At 39.2% G+C, this 25,797-nt stretch overlaps 2 protein-coding genes across 5 annotated transcripts; one reads left to right on the top strand and one right to left on the bottom strand.

Annotated features, from left to right (window-relative positions):
- Positions 1–5,178: 5,178 nt before the first annotated feature.
- Positions 5,179–7,841, bottom strand: MIS12 (MIS12 kinetochore complex component). 3 transcript variants are annotated; one of them, XM_012521611.4, is made up of 3 exons: positions 7,714–7,841; positions 7,361–7,460; positions 5,179–5,959 (listed from the first exon to the last, which is right to left on the bottom strand). In XM_012521611.4, the coding sequence occupies exon 3, from the start codon at positions 5,924–5,926 to the stop codon at positions 5,306–5,308; it is 621 nt and encodes a 206-aa protein (XP_012377065.1). In that variant the 5' UTR covers positions 5,927–5,959; positions 7,361–7,460; positions 7,714–7,841; the 3' UTR covers positions 5,179–5,305. The 3 variants fall into 3 exon arrangements, with proteins under 3 accessions (XP_012377065.1, XP_071066481.1, XP_004483569.1); XM_071210380.1 differs by having other exon boundaries at positions 7,387–7,460; XM_004483512.5 differs by lacking the exon at positions 7,714–7,841 and having other exon boundaries at positions 7,387–7,497.
- Positions 7,842–8,161: 320 nt separating this feature from the next.
- DERL2 (derlin 2) lies at positions 8,162–23,679 on the top strand. 2 transcript variants are annotated; one of them, XM_004483509.4, is made up of 7 exons: positions 8,162–8,327; positions 9,167–9,232; positions 11,102–11,175; positions 12,351–12,444; positions 13,044–13,239; positions 13,519–13,609; positions 20,355–23,679. In XM_004483509.4, exons 1-7 carry the CDS (start codon positions 8,235–8,237, stop codon positions 20,458–20,460), a joined length of 720 nt encoding a protein of 239 aa, XP_004483566.1. In that variant the 5' UTR covers positions 8,162–8,234; the 3' UTR covers positions 20,461–23,679. The 2 variants fall into 2 exon arrangements, with proteins under 2 accessions (XP_004483566.1, XP_012377062.1); XM_012521608.4 differs by having other exon boundaries at positions 8,181–8,327; positions 9,170–9,232.
- Positions 23,680–25,797: the final 2,118 nt, after the last annotated feature.

Below are 25,797 nucleotides of genomic sequence, written 5' to 3'. Positions count from 1 at the left end.
TTTTAAAAAAGATTTCCCCCTCCTCCCACCCTGCTGTTTTTGCTGTCTGTGTTGTCTTCTCTTTTCATTTTCTCTCCTCTAGGATTCACCAGGATTTGATCCTGGAGACCTCTAATGTGGAGAGAGGTTCCCTGTCAATTGTGCCACCTCAGTTCCTGTTGTGCTTCACCTTGACTCTCTCCTTGTTTCTCTTTTGATACGTCATCATCTTGCTGTGTGACTCACTTGTGCAGGCACTGACTCACCACACGGGCACTTGGGCGGACACTGGCTCACTGCATGGGCATGCTTTCTCTTTTTCTTTTTCACCAGGAGTCCCCAGGAATTGAACCTGGGGATGGAACCCACATGGTAGGCGGAAGTTCTATTACTTGAGCCACATCCACTTCCCTATTCATACTATTTTAAGAACACCTTTATTGAGATAAAATTCACATACTATATAACTCACTCATTTAAAGTGTGTGATTCAGTGGCCTTTAGTATATTCACAGAGTTGTGAAATCATCACCACAAATAAATTTTAGAACATTTTCATTACCTGAAAGAGACCCTGCACCCCTTAGCTGTCACCCTCCAATCCACCCATCTCCCCCAACACTAGGCAACCACTAATCTACTTTCTGTCTCTATAGATTTGCCTATTGTGGGCATTTCATATAAATGAAACTATACACCCTTGTGACTGGCTTCTTTCACTTAGCATAATGTTTTCCAAGATGCATCCTTGCTGCATGTGTCAGTATTTCGTTCCTTTTTATGGCCAAATAATATTCCATTGTATGGATATACCATGGTTTGGGAGGCTAGAAGTCCAATATCAAGGCATGGACAAGGCCGTGGTTTGTCCTTGAAGTCTGTAGCATTTGGTGCTGGCTTGCTGCAATCCTAGGGGTTACTTGGCTTGCATCTCTGCCCCCTGCCACATGGTGATGTCCTTGGTCTCCTCCTTTGTCTTTCTCTGATTTCTGGTTTCTATGCCTTTTGGTTTCTCTCACTGTGTCAGAATTTCCTTTTTATAATGCCTCTGGTAATATTGATTTAGGCCCACCATGATTTAGTTTGGTCATACCTTAACTAATAATAACATCTTCAAAAGGTCCTATTTACAAACGGGTTCACACCCACAGGAACGTAGATTAAAATTAAGAATATGTTTTTTGTGTGGTACATGAGTCAATCCTCAACAGCTACTATGGATAATGCTGCTGTGAATATTTGTGTACAGGTTTTTGTGTGGACATGATTTCATGTCTCTTGGGTACATACTTAGAAGTGGAATTGCGAGGTCATAATGGTAACTCAATGTTTAACCATTTGAGAAACAGCCATGCTGTTTTGCAAAGCAAATGCTCACCAGCAGTGCATGAGAATTCCAGTTCCTTCACTTTCTTGCCATCTATATTTATATTATGTTATATTATAATCTATGTTTTTTATTATAGCTATCCTGGTGGTTGTTAAGTGGCATCTCATTGTGGGTTTGATTGATATTTCCCTGATGGCTAATGAGGTACCTATTGGCTACTTACGTATCTTCTTTGAAGAAACGTCTATTCAGACCTTTTGCCTGTTTTTAATTGGGATGTCTTTTTGAGTTGTAAGAGTTCTTTGTCTATTCTAGATACAAGTCTTTTGCCAAAGATAAGATTTGCAAAACTTTTCTCCTATTCTTTATCTTTTCACTTTCGCGATGGTGTCCTTTGAAGTACAAAAGTTTTTAATTTTGATTTCTATTTTTTTCTTTTGTTGCTTGTTCTTTTGGTCATATCTAAGAAACTATTACTTGATCCAAGGGCACAAAGCATTTTGTCAAATGATTTTCTTGCATCTATAGTTATATTGATGTGCCTTTCCCCCCTTTATTCTATTGATATAGTTTATTGCATTCATCGATTTTTAGATGTTAAACCAATCTTGCATTTCTAGTCATGCTATATAATCCTTTTCATGTATTGCTGGATGATTTGCTAGTATTTTGTTGAAGATTTTTTGCATCTAGATATATTGGTCTATAGTTTTCTTATGATGTCTTTGATTTTGGCAATAGGGCAATACTGGCTTCACCAAATGAGTTGGGAAGTGTTACCTCCTCTTTCATTTTTTGGAAGAGTTGTAAAGCATTGGTACTATTCTCTAAATGCTAGTTAAAATTCAACAGTGAAGCCACCAGGACCTGTGCTTTTCTCTGTGGGATTTTTTTCATTACTAATTCAATCTCTATACTTGATGTAGGTTATTGAGATTTTCTATTTTTTAGTTTGTTTCAGTAATTTGTATCTTTCTAGGAATTTGTCCATTTGACCTGTTATCTAATTTGTGGACATACAGTAATTCATGGTATCCCCTTATAATTTTCTACTTCTGGAAGGTCATTAGTAATGTTCTCTTTATTAATACCATGTCTATCCAGCTGCAGCAGTGACAGCCAGCCAGTTAGGGAGACAGTCTATTTTGGAGATATAGGCTATTAGGAAGAATATGGGGACATGAGCTAAAGGAGAGTAAATAGATACTGGGGCAGGTTTGGGATAGATCTCTAGGGACACTGAAGATTTGATATTTCAAAACAATAGGATTTAATGAAGAAAGGTAGTTAGGCATAAGAAATTGGGTGAGATTGTTACTGGATGGGAGAAAGGGCAATGAAGCAAAGAGAGTGGATAACCAGGTGTTTATGACCCTAATTTATTCTTGAATTTTTGAGGTGGGAATTTAATTATTAGAGGGCAAGGGAGTTAAGTAGATGAATTTGTTGCTGCAGAGACACCACCATGAAAGATTGTAACAATATTGTCCAACAGTTATTGAGCCCTTACTCAACATAGAAAGAACCCAAATTCTTTATTTTTTATTTTTTTAAGATTTATTTTATTCTCCACCTCCTCCCCTCCCCTACACAGGAGACACCCCGGCGTGGCACGGCACTCCTTGTGCACATCAGCACTGTGTGTGGGCCAGCTCACCACATGGGCCAGGAGGCCTGGGTTTGAACCTTGGACCTCTCATATGGTAGGCAGACACTCTATCAGTTGAACTACGTCTGCTTCCCAAGAGCCCAAATTCTAAACATTGTGGATGTCACCCTTTTATCCAGGGCATGTCCGTATTTTAAGTGTATTCTACAAATGGAATTACTTTTAAGTAATTCCTTCAAGCCTCAGTTCACTTCCTTAATCCTTATGAATTTTCTCATTTCAATAAGTGTATTAGTTTCCTGTGGCTGCCACAACAAATTACCTCAAACTTGGTGGCTTAAAACAACAGAAATGTATTCTTTCACAGTTCTGGAGGCCAGAACCCTGAAATCAAGGGGTCAGCAAGGCTGTCCGCCCCCTGGAGGCTCTAGGAGAACCCATTCTTAGCATATTCCAGCTTCTTATGGCTGCCGGCATCCCTTGGAGTGATGTGGCTCCATCACTCCATCTCTGCCTCTGTTCCCCCCTCCTGTGTCTCAAATCTCCCTCTTGTTCTTATTGAGACAATTGCTTTTGGGTTTAGGGCCCACCCAGATTATTCAGGATAATCTCCTTTTAACTTAATTACATCTACAAAGACACTTTTCGTAAATCAGGTAACATTTACAGGTTCCAGGAATTAGGATGGGGACATATCTTTGGGGGTGGGGGGTGGGGAAGGGGGCATCACCAATCAACTAACTACTGTGAGATTTTGAATAAGCTATGAATGTTTATATATATACATATTTTTTAAAGATTTATTCCCCCCCCCATTGTCTGTTCTCTGTGTCTATTTGCTGCATCTTCTTTGTCCGCTTCTGTTGCTGTCAGCAGCACAGGAATCTTTTTTTGTTGCATCATCTTGTTGTGTCAGTTCTCTGTGTGTGCAGCACCATTCCTGGGCAGGCTACATTTTCTTTGGCGCTGGGTTGCTCTCTTTACGGGGTGTACTCCTTGTGCGTGGGGCTCCCCTATGCGGGTGGACACCCCTGCGTGGCAGGGCACTCCTTGCGCGCATCAGCACTGTGCATGGGCCAGCTCCACACAGGTCAAGGAGGCCTGGGGTTTGAACGGCGAACCTCCCATGTGGTAAACGGACACCCTAACCACTGGGCCAAGTCTGCTGCCCAAGCTATGAATGTTAATACAAAATTTCCACTTGGGTAAAAAGCCATACTGAGGAAAGAAACATACCATGACATTATAGATAGAAAAAAAGGCAAAAATCAAAGCTTTTAAAGCATATATATTTAATGTACGGGATTTAGAAAAGGACTATTTGATAATACACATATTCCAGATAAAGACAGGCTTTCTAATCCTATGAGTATTTAATTGCAAATACCAACATCTTAAGTTAGCCCTTCTCTACGTGAAGGAGAAACTCCAAATTCTGTTCTTTAGGAAGACATGAGGGCAAGCAATACCTTAAGGACAAATATTTCTATTGTTCCCCATTCCCTGGGTGCTCTAACACTTTACATGGACTAATTACAAAAAGAAATATTAGGTTCCACTGAATTTAAGCATGAGACGCAGGTAAAATTTCCCACTGAGGGTACTAAATATTTGATGCTTAGTGTGTAAATAAATAAGTTAATTAAATATTAGCTACAGAGATTTCAAAACTAACTGAAGAATGAAAAATAAATTTGGGTTAGGACAACAGTCAGTTCATGTAAAATTTGCTATTGGGTATATTCCAAGCTTCTTATTTTCTATTTCAGTGGGATCTGCATCTTTATGATCCAATGTGTTTCTATTCCAGGGGTCCAAGACAGTAAATTTCTTAACATCACCAAAGGTCTTGGTCATGGAAATGATTTGTTTTGAAATTAAAAACTTTTCTTTTTTAAAATAAAAGATCAAGGTTTTCTTTTCTGCCATTTGCTTCTTTCAACCAGGAAACAACTTCCTTATGTAAGAAGAGTTACTGGGCAAGAACATGCATTCTATGTTGGCTGCCCCAGCGTAATGGCTAGCTAATAAAGGAGCCACCCATTTGACCTTTTACTTGTTGGGTCTCATCCAAAAAATAAGTAAAAGGACTCATAACCAAGGTATAACTTCACAAATATCTTTGGCCAGGAAATAACTTTTACTTCTTCAATCATGTCCCCAAATAAGCCATTATTGCATCAAGATCCTTCTCTACTAGTTAGAGGCCTCTAAGGAACAGATGCTTTAACTACATAAATCCTTTAGGATAGTAGACCAAAAAAGGGAGATGTGGAATATAAGAAAGAATGAACATAGAAAATACAATAAAATGTATGGTTCACAGAGTATTAACAAACACTGGCTTACTTCCCTTACCATTCTACTTTCTTTGTACTATTTAGAAATTACAATATTTTCAGTTTTTTGCCTTCCTTTTCTACATTGTCTCGAATGTTTTGTAGTTTCCTAGAGTTCTGGACCAGAGACACCAAACTCTCTCTAAAATCAGCAGTCCCATGATCTCTGCCAACATTTTCAAGCTCATCAAGCAAAGTCAATGTCTGTTTCAGTTTGTCCTCAACAATTTTTTGCTCTTCTAATTCTGCAAGAAGGGCCTGAGTAGTACACAATTCAATCTTATATTTTTCTTGTAATTGTTCAATTTCCTTTTGGAGACGCAGGAATTCTTCCTCACTACAAGGATGCATCTCCTGGGATTTATCTTCAGGAAGCAAGATATTTGGGGGAATACGCAAAATCAACTGCAAAAACAGCTGCTCCATTTTGCCAAAAAGGCTATCAAAACGTCCTTTCATGAAGCACAGAAACTTCTCAGTGCATTTACGAATCTGGACTGGGCTAACTTCACAGTCTGGGATGCCATCCAGTTTCTTCAAAATAACCTGTTCAACAGCCTGCATCACTTCAAATAGGTAGTCTTGAAATGCAATGTAGATTCTAAGCATGCAGGTCTGGGGTGTGAAGCCAAAGAACTGGGCCTCATAAGTCATTGGATCAACAGACATCTTGGCTTATTTCACTAAGAGATTGTGAGAAATCTACAAATGTGAAAAGAAGAAAAGTCATTTGGATAAAAAAACATCTGAGCAAGCTACATTACAGAAAGACAGAGAGAGAGAGAGAAATACACACACAACAAGCAAGCAAATAAACAAAAAATAGTTTGTGTTTCTTAACATGTGATACCACTTCCAGCCTTGTTGTTGCCTCACTGACACTTTCCAGCTGCCTACACCACCCATTTCCCACTCCTCATTGTTCATTTCCCTAACCTCTCATTTACTGAGGACTTTGGCACAAGGCTCAGTCTGAATTTGTTATCATCTCAGACAACTTTAGGTTATTAAAGCCTACACAGATAACCTCGCCAATGTCCCTAGCCATTCTCAGTTTGACTTTCAATGACCTACACCTCCAATCTTTTAACCACCTGGTTCTTGATATTTGTAATTTCTCTCCTCGACTGCTCCTACTTTTGACCACAATCTCCTATGCTATTCTTTCAGCTCTAATTCACATACTTACATTATACCTTTATCTTCAGGACATCTAGCCTCTGACCCTCTGCTTCCTTCTGTCTCTCCCACTTCACTTCCTTACCTATCGATTTTAGGTCCCAGAATATATCACTTCAACCACTCCTTGAACAGTGAATAGTCTTGAAATACCAGAGCAAACTCCAAAGATCTAATATAAATTGTCAAGAAATGTTTCTACAGTCAGAAACTTCCAGAGGAAAGGGTAATTCTAAGGCAAAATACTCAAAAGGCTAGTCTCAACAAACAGCCCTACAAGTAAAGAACAAGGTTTGTAATAATTATGAGTCTAACTGATGAATACAAGGACATTCATTTTCATGTTGGGACCCCCAATATACATGCTTCCCTATACAACCCACCTACACCCTCAAAAATAAGTACTCATAATGGTAAGGCACTTAACATTTTAAACTGTTTTAACACATTCTACTATTACACGTCATCTTAATAATCCTGTGTGATAAGCAGATCTTGTCTTTCTTCCCTTCCAGACACTGCCAGAACTGTGGAGGCAGTACTTTCCCTTATCATGGTAAGCAATAAACTCAGTTTTCCAACAGGTTATGAAGGTGACATTTGGGGGCCAAAGGCATTTCTCTGATTACCAGTAAAACTGAGCAATACTTAATACAAATTAGCTCTTCAGGTTTCTCCTTCTGGGAATTACCTATTCAGTTCTTTGGTAAATCATTCTCTCCAGCCTTTTACTTGGTTCCTTCCTTATATACTACCAGTCTGACGGTTATTCCCCTGTTCAAAAAACCCTTATTTAAAGCTTCCTAATAATCCACAATAATAATAATAATCCTAATAATACAACACCCTTAACTTCACCTTCCAACCAAGCAGCTATTTTTTTTTCCGGTGATGTCTTTCCCCACAAGGGCCAGTTACGCTTACCAGCAGGACCTCTTATGGACACTAACCGATCAACTTCTACTGTAGAATAATATTTTTCGCGGGCTTCTCTTATCTATGATCCCCGCTACGGTTGGAGTTCCTGAGGGCAGGAAGAATACAGTTTAATCAATATTTGCATCTCCGGTGGGCAGGCTCCAGAAACCATGGAGCAGGAACTGCTTCCGGCCTGCTGACAGGCTCCCGTCAAGCATTGCGACTCCTCTGCTTGCCGGGACCTCCAGGTCAAAGGCCCTGGACCAGACTAGCCAGGTTATTCCGCCCCGCGATAACGCAATCCAGTTCCACTCCTTCACCGCTCCTCCTCAGAGAAAATGCAGTCCCACGGCACTTACGAAGCCACCATGAGGATGATGAATTTGTCCACACATCGGCTTCCCGCCACCTTCTTTAAACCACCATCTGCTGCCTGAGGTAAGGGATGCCGCTGTCCCAAGAAAATTTCCACTGCTCCTTGTCTCAGCAAACGAAAGCAAAGGCGGGATGTTCTCGCGCTCCTGATTGGCTGGCTCTCCGGAAGAGGGCGGGGATAGACCGGTGACGAGACGGGGGCCGGGCGGGAAAGCCTGCTGTGGCCGGCGGGGATTGGCGGAAGGAACCAGTACTACTCTGTGCCCCAGAACATTGGTGGGTGGAGAGGCAAGGCGAAGGGGGGGGGCCCCCGCGGGGACGCAACTCATGATTGGTGGATGTGCTTTCCTCAGGTGTCTAGTGATTGGTGGTTGACTGATATCGCGGCGCCGATTGGGTAATATCGGATAGGCTAAACGAGGGAGACCTCCCCCCGCTTTGGTTCCGCCCCGCCGCTGGGCCGACTGGCGGAAGGGGAAGAGGGGGGCAGGTGGCGGTGGGGAAGATGGCGTACCAGAGCCTTAGGCTGGAGTACCTGCAGATCCCACCGGTCAGCCGCGCCTACACCACCGCCTGCGTCCTCACCACCGCCGCTGTGGTGAGCTCCTACAGCGCCAGCTTCCATTAGTCCGGGCTGGATGGGAAACTGGGGTTTGGGCCTCCGGGAGACTCAAGAGGGGCTGGTCCCAGCCTTGGGTGGAGGCATACAGGGTGGGGTTTGGGGTGTCCCTGAGAATGCTGATCCAGTGACTCGCAAGGGGAGGGCTACATGTCAGTTTCTGGGAGATAGATGAAGGCCGGATATTTAGCAGATAAGAGCTGCGGATGCCACTCGCCCAGGAAATGTGTTCGAGAGCTCTGGTGATGGCCAACCAGGTGTACCGTGTGTATGGTTTCCACTAGGATAAAGAAGGTCGGCTTGTGAAGAAACTTTAAAGTTTGAGGGTAGAAAGTTGGAAACTGTCGAGAGGAAAAGGTTTTCAAATAAAGAGAGTGCGGAAATAGGGGTTGACTGGAGGCACCGAGCTCTCACTGTAGCAAGGTCTTGAGTCGCAGTTCTTTAGTCATGTAAGAGTGAGTTATATTGTTTCACACAGTTGTATCAGGTGGGTCCATGTGATGTGCACTTTGGTGGCAGCTGCTCTTACTTGCCCTGTATCTAAACTATCACCACCTGCCTGCCACACCTTCATGTCAGCGGCAAGTATTGCACTGTAAAACAAACTTTTATTTTGTATTAAGTATTGGGGATGTGAAGAATTGTGCCAATTCTAGAGAATTCTTTACTAACGTCTTCCTCTAGCCCGAGAAGAAAGCCCTAAAGGAATAATTCAGTCGGAGTGACTGAGAGTTGGAAGTTGCTAGCCCTACTAATCCTTTCCTGTAACGATTTAATTTTATTTCTATTTGGTTTAAGAAACTCTTCTTCTATTTCAGCAGTTGGAATTGATCACACCTTTTCAGTTGTACTTCAATCCTGAATTAATCTTTAAACACTTTCAAGTAAGTGGTCTATCACAATCATGATTAATGTTTCAGCTTAACTTGTTTTTCTTACTTTTAATAGCAAATCCTGTCATATACATCTCACAAAAAATCCAGTGGGAGTCTTTGATGATAAGTTTTATTGTGGAAATGTAAGGCATTGGCTCTGCAGCCTGGTTGGGCTTCAGAATTACCTACGGAGCTTTTAAAGGATTTCCAAGCCCCTTATCATGTACCAAATCAGAGTCACCGAGGGTGGGCATTAAGAATCTGTATTTTATTTTTAAAGTACCCTGTATGGTTTTGATTGTCCAGTTCCTGTATTTGGAATTTACTGATTGGAGTTGTAATATGAGAGGAGACTTAACAGCTAGCCGCCCAGGAAAGGTCTCACAAGATAGCCTTGTTTTTCCTACCCACTACCTAGGCAACACTGTGGTCCAGTTCAGAAACTCAGGTCTTACCAGTACTTTTGAACTGATCTGCCTTCCAGGGATCTTATACTAACTCGAAATACTGACATCTGAAACAACATGCTAGTTTATTAGATTACAGTGGGAGATAGTCTTTCCCAGTGAATGTTCAAAGAAAGGTGTATTTTCCTGTTCCAGGATGATCATACAGGCTATAGTTGGGGGTGGGGAGAGACCCCCAAACCAGTAATTTGGTCTGTACCCATACATACTATACCATCTGTTAAAAATGTATTTCATTCATTTTATACCCATTAAACTCCAACTTGACATTCAAGACTCAACTTTTGTGTACTCTTCTCTGATTCATTCTCCTTTGTGTCTCTGAGGTATCTGAAAATAATCATTTAGAGCAGCTCTTGCTCTGTAGTTGAACTTACATGTCTCCTTACAAGGATGAGGACTCTAAAGTCCTGGATATAGGTAGTATGTACAACTGAATTATTTCAATTTTAATAGTTACCAATTTTCAAGAATTTCTTGATATCTAAAGCAGTCCTGTGGTCCCTTGTCACTGTCTTCTTTCCATATTCATGTGGCTTTTGCTGTGAGCTGGAGCTTTATCCAATCATTGCTTCCTGCTGGCTTGAGTCGGTTTGGGGTTAAACTCTTGACACCTTGAATCTGCATTTGGAATTAGGGGTTCTAGATTTGATTTCAGAGTCTGCCATCCACAAGCTTTGTGTTCCTGGACAAGCCATTTTGAGTCTTTTAGTTTCCAGTCACTTTAAAGTTTAAGTGCTCTACCATTGTGAGTAGTTACTGCTCAGGTGTGATGGGTTGCATAGGTAAATGTGTTCCAGAGGGTTCCAATGTAAAAGTGTCTTTCTGTCGGTTGGACTTTAATGATTAGTGTTAGTTCTTTACTTGTAGGGCAATTTGTTGACTAGCCCTTGAGTATTTTGCCTTTACCCTTTCCTGTGGAAATTTCTGACTAATATAAAAACATTTCTTGACAATTTATGTTAGATCTCTGGAGTTTGCTCTAGTATGTCAAGACTATTCACTAGATTTTGATACTACATATATATACATATATTCTATATATGTATATATATGAAAGCACTGTTTTCTATTCTGGAAATTAACCTGGTCGTTCCAGCCAAGTTTTACCAAAAGTTGGCTGACCGTATAGTATGGACTTTTTTTTTTTAAAGGCAGTCACAATTTCAAATTTTCTTTCCCATTATCTTTATAAATTTCAGCATCAGCTAAATCCTGTGCACAAAACCGTGCCACACAAAAATCCTGTGTCAGATTGTATGTCCAAGTTTATTCTGAACCTAGTATTACCATGTGTGTAGTCTTTCAACAATTGTCATAGTTAGTCTTTTCTGTCTTCTGTCTTAATATCAAAATGTTTCCTGGTGATATATTTTAAATAATAACATCTTTCGATTTTTTTTTAAAACAGATATGGAGGTTAATCACCAATTTCTTATTTTTTGGGCCAGTTGGATTCAATTTTTTATTTAATATGATTTTTCTGTATCCTTTATTAAGTGGGGTCAGTATCAGAACTTTAGGTTTACTTAGGAAATACAGTATTAAGTTGAAGCTCTTATTCCTGTTATTTATTTTTATTACCATCTTAGCTATAACTTCTGGGTAATGGCTCAGTAATACACAGAGGAGTTGGTCAGACAGTAGTAAGGTTTTCAGGGCATTTGTAGGCCATTGTTTGTTAAAAAAAATGGTAGGTCTTTAACCAAGAAAAAGATAACATTTCTGCCCGTAAATAGCTTACAAGTATGGTCAAGAGGTGGGGGGAAGTGATTTATTTGAAGTATACTTATAAAATAACATCAGCAGGTCCAGAGTGATAAAATACCACCTGAATACAGTGATAATTCAGCTACTAGAGTCCTGGCATGTGGTTGGGTGAGGGTTCCTGAGGGATGGGAACTTGGTATCTCCTTGAACCTCTGTTGCTGTTTGCTTATTTTTTGGCTGAAAAGACAGTGCCATAGTGTTTTTGGGGTTTGCTGTGTTCAGGTTTGTGAAACAGGGAGAGCTATGCTCTGGTCAAATGGTACTTAGGACCATTTAGGGCACTCCTCTTCCTCTACCACTCTCCATATTAAGAAGGCTGGGGAGTTAACAGCTCAGCTCGTCTGTGTGGGCAGAGCGCCTTGTAGGGGTGAAGGTATTCCTGCTCCGGGATAGATTCCCATGTCTCCTATATGGTATAGCATTCTGGTAAGTTCCTATTAATTAAGTTTTTATTATAATACATCTTTATTGACTGAGGTATAAAAATGCTTAACTTACCTGGCCTGGAAAAGTGCTTTATCATAGAAGGCTTCTTGATGGGGAGTTCTTCTAAGATAGTTTGTAAAAAAAACAAGGATAGTGAAGATTAGGGTGTGGCTGAGCATGGGAAAGACAATACACATTTGAAAAGTTTAAAGGTGACTGGAAGCATGTTTATATAGCCTTTGGATTAGTTCTCAACCAGGGACGGTTTTTGTAAAATAAGGTGTTGGTCTTGACCTTGCCTAAAATGGTACAAGAGAAAAGTGATCACAGTGCCATTTAAACATTCTTATAGAAATGAAGGCTTGACTTCTTCATGTTGAGTCCAAGTGTACTTAAGTTATACATTTAAATTTTTACTTTTCTCATATTTGTGCATGTAACATTTTCTTAACTTGGAACTCAAGATATCGTTACTGTCGAATGCTAGAAGAAGGCTCTTTCCGAGGCCGGACAGCAGACTTTGTATTTATGTTCCTTTTTGGTGGATTCTTAATGACCGTATCCTTCAACAAATAGAACAAAAACTGGAAAATGTTAAAAGAACACCTTCTCCTGTCTTCCCCCATTCACTAGGTATTGTTATTACACAGATAAAGGTAGACTTCCAAATTTTAGCTTCAGGGTACTGCCGTTTACTTTACAGCACACTTTATGTGACAACTTTTCAAGCCTAGAGGTGGGAAAGGATGCTTTTCTACTGTGAACAAGTCAAAGAAACCTTTAATCCAGGTGGGTTACTATTAAGCATTTTTGTTTTGTCATAGTTGGTAAAACTATTTAGTTTCATATTTAAGTAGGTAAGACATTTATTAGGTCACCATCAAAACTGATAGATCATTAAAGATTTTTGATCTGTATAACCAACTTAGATGTAGTCCCATCTCACAAGATGGTTTTGTTCCAACTGGCTTTATTTGCCGTGATTCGGCTGATTATGCTGGGAAATTATTTCAGGCTTTTATTCCTTTAATTCTAAAGATGTAGCTATTGTTCAACTTTTCCAATTTAAACTTTCCTGAGAATAAAATCCCTAGTGCTCTTGCCCAGTCTTGTACTAAACTTTTGATATTGATGTTTTCCTTAATGCCATCTGCTAGCTTTTTGGTTTGTTTGTGAGCTTAGTTTTCTTGGGTCAGGCCTTTACCATAATGCTTGTATATGTGTGGAGCCGAAGGAACCCATACGTCCGCATGAACTTCTTCGGCCTTCTCAACTTCCAGGCCCCCTTTCTGCCCTGGGTCCTCATGGGCTTTTCCTTGTTATTGGGGAACTCAATCATTGTGGACCTCTTGGGTAAGAATCTCATCACTACTTTTTCTGTTGTATTACTTTTATGTTTATTTTGTAACTATTTTTCATAATCTGTCTGACTTTCATGTATAGCTATTGTAGGATTTTTTTTTTATTGTAGAATTATTTGACAGTTATGTGCTGAAAGACTACAATATTACTTCTTTGATTTTTAAAATAATTATAGTGATATTCATCCAAAATATAACCAACTTAGATTGGTAGGCCCATCTGTAATCCAAATATTAATCTCCTTTGTCCTTCATTTCTGGTTGACTCTAGGCATTGCAGTTGGGCACATATATTTTTTCTTGGAAGATGTATTTCCCAATCAGCCTGGTGGAATAAGAATTCTGAAAACACCGTCTATTTTGTGAGTATTTAATACTGGGTTACATGTCCCTTGCAGATGTATTGGAACAGGATTCATGATGTGTGTTTTCTTGGGGCTACTGTAGCTCTTGGCATGTATAGTTTAGTTCAGTAAATATTTGCTGGTTGTGCAGACTGCCTGCAGTTGCGCACTTGGACCAGGCAGAAGCACACAGTGCTAAGGTTGTACCCAGAGTGAGGTTAACAGGCTCAGGTGTCAGGCGTGAGTTAGTAATTGTACCCTGATGACTACTAGACCCTTCTGTCCCAGGGAGGAGCCTGCTGTTTTCATGAAAGATGCTGTCCAAGTTTAGAGAGATGAGGTAGCAAAAATGGGCAAAATTGTGACCAGAGCAAAGTTTCTAAAAGTGGAATTTTTGACCTTCGAATCAGATAATAGAGAAAAGCAATGAAACAGAGTGGAAATAGCTTTGAACTGGAAACCAAGTATAGCTCTCCAGGGACCAGCCATATGATCTTAAGCAAGTCCCTTCTCCTTTTTACATGTTAGTTTCCTGAGGTAGGGTTTTGATTTATAACACCCCTTTCTACTCCAGAATGTTGTGTCCTTTGGGAAGAATACATTGAAAAGGGCTCACTTGAGGAATTAAAAAGTGAGTTTTTATTATAAAATGTTTGTGGTAGAATAGTTAAGCTAAAATAAGGAAGCAAATCACCTATACCTGCCCTTGCTTAATTACCATTAGTTCAGAAGTTACCATTGTTCTTTTTATTTTTTTAAAGATTTATTTATTTATCCCCCCCACCCCCACCCCAGTTGTCTGTTCTCTGTGTCTATTCGCTGCATCTTCTTTGTCCACTTCTGTTGTTGTCAGTGGCACAGGAATCTGTGTTTCTTTTTGTTGCGTCATCTTGTGTCAGCTCTCTCGGGCACCATTCCTGGGCAGGCTGCGCTTTCTTTCGTGCTGGGCGGCTCTCCTTACGGGGCGCGCTCCTTGCGCATGGGGCTCCCCTATGCGGGTACACCCTTGTGTGGCAGGGCACTCCTTGCGTGCATCAGTATTGTGTATGGGCCAGCTGCACACGGGTCAAGGAGGCCCAGGGTTTGAACCGTGGACCTCCCATGTGGTACTTGGACACCCTAACCACTGGGCCAAGTCCGCTGCCCTGTTAACTTCTTGATATGTATTCTTCAGTTTTATTCTTTTGATATGTATTCTTCAGTTTTATTCTTTGTGTGCTTTTCTTAAAATTTTGATACTTGGGTTGGGGATTGAACCCCGGGCCTTGTATGTGGGAATCTGGCACTCAACCACTGAGTCATATCAGCTCCTCTAAGTTAGTTTTTTTGTTTGTTTGCTTGTTTGTTTTTTTGTTTCTAGGAGGCACTGGGTGCTGAACCCAGGACCTCGCATATGGGAAGCAGGTGCTCAACAGCTTGAGCCACATCCCCTCCCTGTGTGCTTTCTTAAAATACCATTTCATAACCTTTTTTTTTTTTTTTGGCATTTTATTGTTTTTTATTTAAATTGTTTAAATTAGATAAAATTCACAAAACATAAAAGTTACCATTTTAACCATTTTAAAGTGTACAATTCAGTGGTTTCTAGTATATTCATGATGCTAAGCAACCATCTCCAAAACCAATATCTAATTCCAGAACATTTCCATCTTCCCCAAAAGAAACTCTCTCAATTTACCCCTTACCCCAGGTCCTGGCAACAATTGATCTTTTTCCTGTCTCTATGGATTTACCTACTTTTTTTTTTTTAGTGTTACATTAAAAAAATATGAGGTCCCCATATAGCCCCCCACCCCCCTCACCCCACTCCTCCCACATCAACAGCCTCTTTCATCATCATGGGACATTCATTGCATTTGGTGAATACATTTTGGAGCACTGCTGCACCACATGGATAGTGGTTTACATTGTAGTTTACACTCTCCCCCAGTCCACCCAGTGGGCCATGGTAGGACCTACAATGTCCAGCAACTGTTCCTGCAGTACCACCCAGGACAACTCCAAGTCCTAAAAATGCCCTTTCCCTACCCTCAGCAGCTACCATGACTACTTTCTCCACATTAATGCTACATTTCATAACCTTTTTGACTTTATATGTCATTTTTCCATCATGACAGTCCTGCAAAATTGTAGTGACTACATTACATTCCATGGTATGGAGACAGCATAATTTTACTAATACCTTATTGGTAGGTACTGACATTTGTTCTTGCTTTTCCCTCATATTGCTGGAATGGTGAACATTGTTGTAGCTAAATCTCTGCAAACATCTTTGATTATATTCAAAGGGTAAATTCCTAGAAGTGGAATTGCTATTTTGTTTATTACCAAATTGCCTTCCAGAATGGAAGTTTACATTTCTTCCAGGAGTGTATAAGTATCCATTACCACAGGTCCTCACCAAAGTTGGGGAGATATTTTATTTGACTTTTGCTAGTTTGATAGCTGTAGATGGTATCTCATTGTTTTTTATGTATTTTTTCTATTTTGAAACAATTTCAGATTTACAGAATATTGCAAATACAGTACAAAGAGCTTTTTTTACTGGTCTGTTTGAAAGTACATTGTCAATTTGTACCCAGTTGCCCCCTTTAATATGTATTTTTTATGAACAAGGATGATCTTCTACATGATCATAATCAAAATTAGGAAACAGTAATATTCAGACTCAATTCCAGTTGTGGTAGTTGGCCTAATAATCTTTATAACAAAAGAATCCAGTTCAGATTCAGGCAGTACATTAGCTGTAATGTCTCTTAGTCTCCTTCAGGTTGAGACATTACTTTAACTTTCATGACATTGATATTTTTGAAGATTATAGGTCCATTTTGTTGAATGTTCCTCGATGTAGGTTTGTCTTATATTTCCTCACAATTTGATTCAGGTTTTACACCTTTGGCAGGAATATCACAGAAGTGATAACTGTGTTCTTCTAATTGCAGCCTATTAGCACAAGATTTTGATTGGCTTGTCAAAGTGACTTGGTAATTACTTTGCTCACTTAATTAAGGTGTCTGTTGGGCTTCTCTACTGTAAAATTACTCTTTTTCTTTTTGTAATTAAGTCTTTTGTGGGAAGGTACTTTGAGACTATGTAAATATCCCTATTCTCATTGAATTTCAGTCAATTGGTTTTATCTGTATGGGTCCATGGTTTCATATTTTATTCATGGATTATTTTCCCTTGTTCTCAGTATTTTGATTCTCATTGTGCCAAATGTGGCCAATGGGATTCCCTTCAGAGTGTCTTCTGCATCTTTTGCATCATGTCTTCATCATTTTTTGAGCATTTCCTTACATTCTGGCACAAAAAGATGATCCAGCTTATCGTGTGCTTTCCTCAACCCAATCCTATAATGTCAGCCATTTCTCTAAGGATCCCTGGTTCCCTTTTAGTGGAACATGGTATTTAGAAGCAGGATCTGGGAGCTAGATGGGCTTATTGCTTTTGGAGTGTCACTGATCCCAGGTCCTTTCCAGGAACACAGCAAGAGAAGTATGTATGTATATGCACACATATACATCTCCATTTTTAGATTTATGTATTTTAAAAACATGTATACTGATAATCTACGATTTATTATAGTTTAACCCTACATGACTTGTTATAGTTTTTTTTCCTTTCTATATTTTTCCTCCAATATTTTCTAATAGGGGAGTGGATGTAGCTCAGTGCCTGCTTTGCTATATGAAGTCCCGGGTTCAATTGTTAGTACCTCCTGTAAAAAAAAAAAAAAAATTCTCCTGTGATCCCCATTATTTTCTTATGAAAAATGTCATACTTAGAGAAAAGTAGAAAAAATTGTATCATAAGCATCCTTTATCAACCATATAGGTTCTACAATTAATATTTTTTTATTCTTCCTTTTTTGCCATCTATCCATCTTCCACTTGAGGACACTTAAATACTTCAATATGTATATTATTAAAGTTCAATATTATGTACAACAAAATAAATCTTTAGTGTGCCATTTAACAAGTTTTCATAATTACATCTATATTAGCCCAAATTTATCAAGAGAAAGAAAATTACCGTGACTCCAGAAAGTTCCCTCATGTCCCTTCCCTATTAGTCCTTGCCCCACGCCTCCAAGATGCTATCACTATTCTGATTTTGTATAAGGCTTCTTTCACTCACCATGTTTTCAAAAGTCATTTACATTGTTGTATGTGTATCAGTAATTTGTTCCCTTTTATTACTGAGTAGTATTCCATTGTATGAATATACCATCCCTTTTTAAAAAAATTTTTTTTAAGAAGCTTTAGATTATATAAATGTTAAATAAAAAATATAGGGAATTCCCAGATGCCTCACCCCTTCCCCCTCCCACACTTTCCCACATTAATAACATCTTTCAGTAGTAGGTACATTTGTTAGAATTGATGAACACATTGAAGCATTGCTATTAACCATGGACTTTAGTTTACATTATAAGTTATACACTCTGCCCTGCACAATTTTATATGTTATGACAAAATGTATAATGGCCTGTATCTGTCAATGCAATGTCATGCAGGACAATTCCAGTGTCCCAAAAATGACCCCATGTTAGACCTATTCTTCCCTTTCCCTCCCCTCATAACTTGTGGTGGCCACTGCCTTTATATCGATGATAAAAGTTCTTCCATTGCTAGAATAGTAAGAAGTCTATAATAGAATAATAATAAGTCATCTACTTTAGTCCACTGTTCATTCCACAATCTTGAGAATTTTGTGATGGTGATGCCCACTCTATTTCTAATTGAGAGGGGGCTTAGATTCCATGGGGCACATGGATGGAACTATCTTGCTTACAGTTGCACTCACACTTTTCCTTGGGATAGGCATTGTCCATCATCATCTCCTTGTTAGTTATCCTGGGTGAGTCCAGTGAACTGGAGAGTATGTGTTTCAACTCTGAGATTCAGGGCTCAACCAGCACATGAAAGGACCAAAGATTTAAGTCTCTGGGACATATATTTAACAAGTATAATGCTAATCATAGGTTCAAATAAAAGGGGCAGAAGAGCCATGTGTAGGGAAACTATAAATGAGTCTAACTCTGTTACACTGGGGAGCATAAATTCCAAAGTAAGGCCCATTGACAGGGTGCCAAATTCTTGCTGCCCTGGAATTGTCTGCCCTGTTTATAGTAAGTGGATGTCTCTAGAGCCCTCAGGACATCCAGGTACGATTAATATATTTACTTATTTAATATCACTTACCCCCATATGTAACCAGTCTCCCATCATGCCACCCTATGTCCCATGTGAATGTCTTTCTGGGCCAGGCCACCTCCACCTGCAGATGCAGCAGTTGGGCTTTTATTCCCTATGTCAACCAGCTCTCCCCACCCGGTCCAGCATAGGCTCTGGCCTCCTGCTCTGGGCCATGATGGTGTCCCTCCCTTGAACAGATACCTGCCTTTTTCTGCCCCACTTTCCAACTTTAGGACTGAATTGTTTGGGAAGGGGATAGGATCTCTGTTTTTAATGTGCTTTCCTCTGATTATTGTGAGAGCAAAACTTTTCATGTTTATTGACCATTTCCCCATTATTCCATGGGTGTGTGTGTCTTTCATTGTTAATTTATAAGAATTAAAAGAACTCTCTTTGAAACAGAAACATTGTTTTCTTACTCTAATATGAAATAGAAGATTTCAGATACATTTTGAAATTTGTCAATTACGGGCAAGTACAGTTAGCAACATGAGTGCAAATAGAGGATGTTGCTATAATCGCTAATTCTTTAGTGAGGTTTTTAATTACTACTAAAATTACTATACCTTTCTATACTCTGTAATTTTTGTTGGGTTACCTTGTTAATTTTTTAAATTAAAAAAATTAAGGATAGGGGGTGGGGGTATACGGAAACCTTATTTTTTAATGTAACATTTTTTATGTGATGTATATATCTTTTAAAAAATACAATTTACAAAAATGAAAAAAAAAAAGTTAAGGAAGTGGATGTGGCTCAAGTGATAGAGCTTCTGCCTCCCATATGGGAGGACCCGGGTTCAATCCCTGGGGCCTCCTGGTGAAAAACAAGAGAAAGTGTGCTCACGCAGCAAGCTAGTGCCCACGCAAATGCCCACATGGTGAGCCCGTGCTCACACGAGTGCCCATGTGGTGAGCCAGTGCCCTATGCACACAGAGTCACGCAGCAAGATGATGACGCATCAAAAGAGAAACAAGGGGAGAGTCGAGGTGAAGCACAGCAGAGACCAGGAACTGAGGTCTCGCAGTTGACAGGGAACCTCTCCCCATCAGAGGTCTCCAGGATCAAATCCCAGTGAATCCTAGAGGAGAGAAAATGAGAAGCCAACACAGACAGTGAAAAAAACAAAAACAAAAAACAACAGCATGGCCGGAGGAGGGGAAGGGGGGAATATAAATCAATAAATGTTTTTTTTAAAGTTAATGACTATGAGAAGACAGTCATGATACGTTAAGTGAAAATCAGGTTACAAAACAGGAGTACATTAAGTTCTAGAAGAATAATGAAAACAACAGTTATCTCTAGGTATTTAAAATGTTTTGCTTATTCTGTATTTCCTATCTTCTCTACCAATAATGTATTGCTTTGGTAGTAAAAATGAGTAAAGGAGGTAAAAATTGATGGAAATGTTAAATCGTTATGGATCTTTCAAAATATGCTGTTTAACTGGCAAGCAGATGTAATGCTTCTCCATCAGTGGAAACCCTGTGGGATCTGAACTGACCTTGCAGTATTTAGGACCTCACTTGACTCTGGGACTAAATTCTATGTGTTGCCTGTCTTTTAGGAAGACTATTTTTGATACACCAGATGAGGATCCAAATTACAATCCACTACCTGAAGACCGACCAGGAGGCTTTGCCTGGGGTGAGGGCCAGCGCCTTGGAGGTTAAAGCAGCAGTGCCAATAATGAGACTGCGAAGGCTCAAGCAAAATACCCATTGGGATTCTTTTATCCTTTGTGTTGCAAAAGTGTGGATGCTTTTGACAGCTTTACAGATTTTAATTCCGGAAGCACTTTATGAAATGGTACACTGATTAATCCAGAAGACATTTCCACCAGTTTGCCAGTGGTTCCTCATTACACTGGTACTGAAAGTGTAATCCTTTGGAGCCAAAAAAAGTGGAGAAACAAATATCCTGCCATTTCTAACTTACAAGTACATGGATACTTGAGTTCCATGGTATAAGGCGGGGCTTTTTCTTCCTCCTCTTTGATAGGCAAGGCCACGGTGTAAATGGAAGTTTCAGAGAGGACAAAATAAAACTGAATTCCGTCTCTCTCTCACTATATTAAAGCTTTTGTGTGTGATCTTTTAAATTAAGATAATATATTCTAGCCTGCATCAGTCTGAGCTCAGAGCTGTTTACATGCCCACTCTTCCTGTGTCTTCAGTTTTCAACTGGATTTCATTTCAAGATTGGAAAATATGTGGCTTACTGCCTGTTCACAAATCAGGAATGTTATGCTATGGTTTGATACACATCTTACTAACTTAGAATGCTAGTCCCAGGAGAAAGATTATTTCTTTTGTCTAGATAGTTCTCAGTCTAGATTTTGCAAATCTTCAAGTTGTCAGACAATATGGGAAAAGGAGGGAAGGTGGTTTATGTAGCAACAGGAATTCAGCTGTAGGAACGTCGGCTAAAAGGGAACAGCTAATGTAGAGTGTTATTTATTCTACTTGGATTTCTCCATTAGGAAATATCTTGGGAGAAGGGGCTGTAAAGAAATACATAGGGATAAACTGATCATGGCTACAGTTTTTGGAAAATTACACAGAGATCTTCAGACCTGGAAAACAAGTTAGAATGTTGGCTTTGGCACCAGATGAATAGGAACCAGTTGGGCAGGGACTAGGTTCCCCTGGGTCGTTGGCTCGTTAACATTTGTCATTTGCTTCATTTTAGGCCAAGAAGCTTTTCAGAGCCAAGCACTTAATTTATTTTTTTAATCAGGTAGAAATTAGACAGGGTCCACAGAAGTAGGCAGTTAATGAGGTAGTTTGATAAATGCTTGTCTAAAATCCCTGAGTCTCTTCAGGATTATAGTCATACTCCTTAAGTAATTCAAAGAACCCAAAAGAATATAATTAACATTGCAGAAAAGAATTTCAAAATAGTTTTCATAACCATCCTTTAGGTACAGGATCATTTCCCAAAATTTGATTGTCAGAAGTATTTCCAGCTTGATTAAGTGGTAGCTTTCCATAGTGTGAGATTTTTCTCAGAAAGGTAGACATAAGGTTTAGATTAAATAAACACCCTCAATGGGAATTTTTAGGTTGTTTTTGAAGTGAAAAGTAATGTCTTTAAATAGAATATGCGTAAGTAATAGAATTTAAATATTTTAAATGTCACTAGGAAATAACTTTGAATATGATTGCAGTTTTGTGGAATTTGGGTGAATGGGACTGGTTTTTTTTCCTAAGTGGTTTAAAAAATCTTTTTAACAGTTTAAATGACAGTCTTAGAATGTATAATCCGTATGGGATTTTTTGGTCATATATTGTCTTTGAGAAAGCTTTAACAGTGACTTTCATTTGAGATTTTTTTTAAAAAGACGTTTGTTTTAGAGCTACAAATAGGTATCCTTAGTTTTATTTCCTTATTCCTCGTTCCCCCTGAGTTTTCGAGTTAGCCAATTTGTGAAATTTTTGTAGTAAAATTTTAACACTAAGTTCTATTCACAACTATTAAGAAAGGGACATTTATGTACATTAGTGACTGGATAAAGCAGGAAACAAATTCTGCATTTACAGCTGAAAGGCATTGAGATGTGGGATCTTGATTTTAATGGGATGAAAATTCCAAGTCGCAGGATGCTGTACTGTGCCACTACACTGTGTCCTGGGTAATGGTCATTTCAATCACTGACCTCTTACCCGCTTGGCCAGTCCCACTACCACCATCCCTAGCCCTCTGTTGCTTATAGGATACCTGTGTTTACCTGGACATAAGGAAAAGTCCTCACTTCTTCCCCAACTTACCTCTCAATCTTTATCCTTCCAGAATATACTTCCTTTTTGTAATGCAGGTAACCTGAAAAATGATGTTTGGTATATGGAATTTTATTTCATTACCAATTTATATGGCATACATACAATTTGAGAGATACTTGGATCTGCCAGTAATACTGAAAAGCACACCTGTCTAGGACATAGTTTCTTACTACAGAAAAACTGTATACGTTCATTAATGAAAAAAATGGACGTGCAAATTGCATCTCCCTAGGAGGTACATTTTATATACATTTGGTGTGTATTTACATGGAAGTTCTATTTGATTCTCTACTTGTTCTTTTTCTTGTCACTGTTGTGTATTCTAATATCTTTCATACCTCTTGTATAACCTCTCTAAGCAGAGAGCACCCAATTCCTGCATTTTGTTAATGAAACCCTCACTCTCTGTTTCTGGGCCCTCTGAAAGTTAGGAGATACTGGAGCTATTGCCATGTTGGGTAAAAAGCTTCCTAGAATTGTCATCTATCCTGCTAGCATTTTTTAATTTTTTATTTTTTTTCCTGCCAGGATTTTATGTTGTGATTGTTTTCCTTTGACAGGTGAGTGTCATCTCTGTTGTTAGTAATAATGCTGCCATTATTTTCAGTGCTTGGCAGGAGGTCCCCTACTCTCCTTCATATTTTATGAGTGCATTAAAGCTGTTGAACCTTGTCTGATCAAGCCATGACTGCTCAAAAATCCACAGTGACTTCTTAGTAAGCTCCATATAGTATGCATATATATATTTTTTATTTTCTGAACTTTACTCCCATTTTTACATAACTGAGGTCCCAATTTAAATTTCGTCAGTGCTTAAGGTCTGACCCAGTTTCTGCTCTTCAAAAAATATTGACTGAGGCCCATTTCATTGTCTCTCTCCTTTGAATCCCTTTAAAGCTTCAAGTCTGTATAACATCCTCTTACACCAAATTATATATTGTATTGTACTGTTCCTAGCTGGTACCTGTATATTAGTCTTGTCTCCCTCAAAAGATTGTAAGCTCCTTAAGGGCAGGGACCATGTCTTAAAATGTTTGTATCCACCACAGTGCCTAGCACAGTGCTTGGCACATGGGTGCTGAATAAATACTTTGTTTATTGATCAGTAAACTATTACTGGTATCTGGTATTTTTAATTATAGAGAGATTGCTTATGTGTGCAAACTTTTGCCTAGTTGCTGAGCCTTACGATTGTCTCTCTGGAAGCAAGGTGGAGCAAAACAACCTATTCAAGGGCAGTGTTTTGATGGTCAGATAAGCCAACAACAGTGGCCATCAGCTGGAATAGTTATGGTGAAACCAGATAGCTAAATGCACAGGCCATCTCAGAGAAGTTAAGAGTGAAATGTTTCTGACAATTTGACAATTCACCTTTTTGAGGAAAAGCTTGGATGTCTTTGAATAGCCTTTGATATCCATATTCTTTGAATAATCTTGCCAGTATTTGCATGATGCCACTTTCAAATCTGCATATGAAAGTCATTTTTTTTTTTGGAGGGACAACAGATTTCAGATGACATATGGGGGAAATGTGGGCAATGTTTCTTGATGCCTATATAACATTTTATTTTTCCACTCTGGCCACTTAGCTTTGAAGCTGCAGAATAGCTGGGTCATTAGGCTACAGATTACTGATGAGTAGCCTACAGATGTGCTTTATTTTGCCTTTTTACTCAAATTTTTGAGCCAACATTTAAGAATGGACAACTTACACATAAAAATCATGTTTGTCTTGAAAAAGTTTGAAGATCTGGCAATACCAGGACTGCAACCATGCATGGCAAACTACTGCCTATAGGTAATTAGTGGCTGCTTTTAGAGACAGGGCATAAGCTCTCAAGGGATGACCTCACCCATTTATATGACCTATGGCCTCTTGTAATCATTTGGAGTATTTGAATCCTGTATTATGCCACTCTGTAAAGCACACTGGGAAAAAGGACTGGGCTCTGTCAATGTTTTACTTAAGGTCTATAATTTGAGAGTTAATATTTATTTTCCCTTTTAGTTTTGGGTTGCGTTAGTAAATATTTAGGGATAGGGAATGAAATGTTAATTCTTTTTTTTTTTAACCAAACAAATAATGACTGTAGTACACCAAAAACGTAATACACAAAATTGAAAGAAAAATGGTAAATGAGGAAAACTTTACAACACAGGACAAGCAAAAGATCATTACCTTTAAAAATAAATGTATTACAAGTCTATAAGAAAATGATAGATACAATACTTCAAAAAGCACTGCAAATGACCAATATCAATTTATTCTTAAATGCCTGTCTGCTGTTAGTTCAACATGCACATTTTCAGTAACCCCATGGTCATGACGCTGCCAGCAAGATGAAAGTTATCTCTGACTTGGAGAAAAGGGGAAGAGGATTTTTAGCAGGTTCAAGTATGGGGCAAGTGCCATGGCAATGAGCTTCAGAAGAGGCCCAAAGCCCTTCAGTTGGTTGAAATTTATGGTGACTTCTCTGGAAATCATATTTTCTGTATACAGGGGGAAACTGCTTACCAGTCCTGTGGTAAATTAGCAAAGCACCTAGGAGTTCTGACTCTCAGATAGTTTGGAGGAGCTAGTTACATCCTATTCTTCCTGCTGGGGTCCTGAATCTTTTCTTTGATGGGTGTGTAAATGCTGGGCCTGAGGAGCCATGTTAAGAACGTGAGAGTTTGGAGGAAGTGGCTGAGGAAAAGGAAATGTAAAAGATAATTTAGTTCCATTCAACTCCTCTCCCCCCTTGGATTACCAGAGCAGACCACGTCCATTCATCTGAGGAGCATACATGATTGTCGTATAGTCACAGAATCCACTTTCCTCTTCTGTAACAAGATGATCACCAGTATCCTTTTCAACTTTACGATTTCGTGACATATAACTTAAGTTATCTCAGAAGCCTCAGTACTATTATCTCCAATTTCTTCATCTGTAAATTGGAGATAATAGTACCTACTTATAATTTATAAGTTGCTTAGAGAATTAAATGATACAATGTATGCCTCATTGAGTTTTAAAAAGTACTTTCCTTGATGTAGAGCAGAAAATGTCTACAGATAATGTCTGTATGATTGTAGACAGAAAAGGGAAAATGTGTTTACTGGAAAGAAAGCGTGAGAGCGCTATCCAAGAAGAAAAGTCCACAGAACCGTAGATCCTGTCCTTCCCTGTTGTCTCCCCGGGCCCTTTGTTCATTACACTGAAAAGCGCTCTCCCCGCCCACCGGAAAT

This window comes from Dasypus novemcinctus, chromosome 21, assembly GCF_030445035.2.
Source record: "Dasypus novemcinctus isolate mDasNov1 chromosome 21, mDasNov1.1.hap2, whole genome shotgun sequence".
NCBI classification, from domain to species: Eukaryota; Metazoa; Chordata; class Mammalia; order Cingulata; family Dasypodidae; genus Dasypus; species Dasypus novemcinctus.
Note: the sequence above shows the minus strand (reverse complement) of the source record. Positions and strands in the feature narration are given on the sequence as shown.

Excerpts from the sequence above, each read along its gene's own strand:
- MIS12 (XM_012521611.4), bottom strand. The coding sequence starts at position 5,926 with ATGTCTGTTGATCCAATGACTTATGAGGCCCAGTTCTTTGGCTTCACA.
- DERL2 (XM_004483509.4), top strand. The coding sequence starts at position 8,235 with ATGGCGTACCAGAGCCTTAGGCTGGAGTACCTGCAGATCCCACCGGTC. Across the intron at positions 8,328-9,166 it reads TCCTCACCACCGCCGCTGTG|CAGTTGGAATTGATCACACC; the intron begins GTGAGCTCCTAC and ends CTTCTATTTCAG. Across the intron at positions 11,176-12,350 it reads TTATTTAATATGATTTTTCT|ATATCGTTACTGTCGAATGC; the intron begins GTATCCTTTATT and ends TTGGAACTCAAG.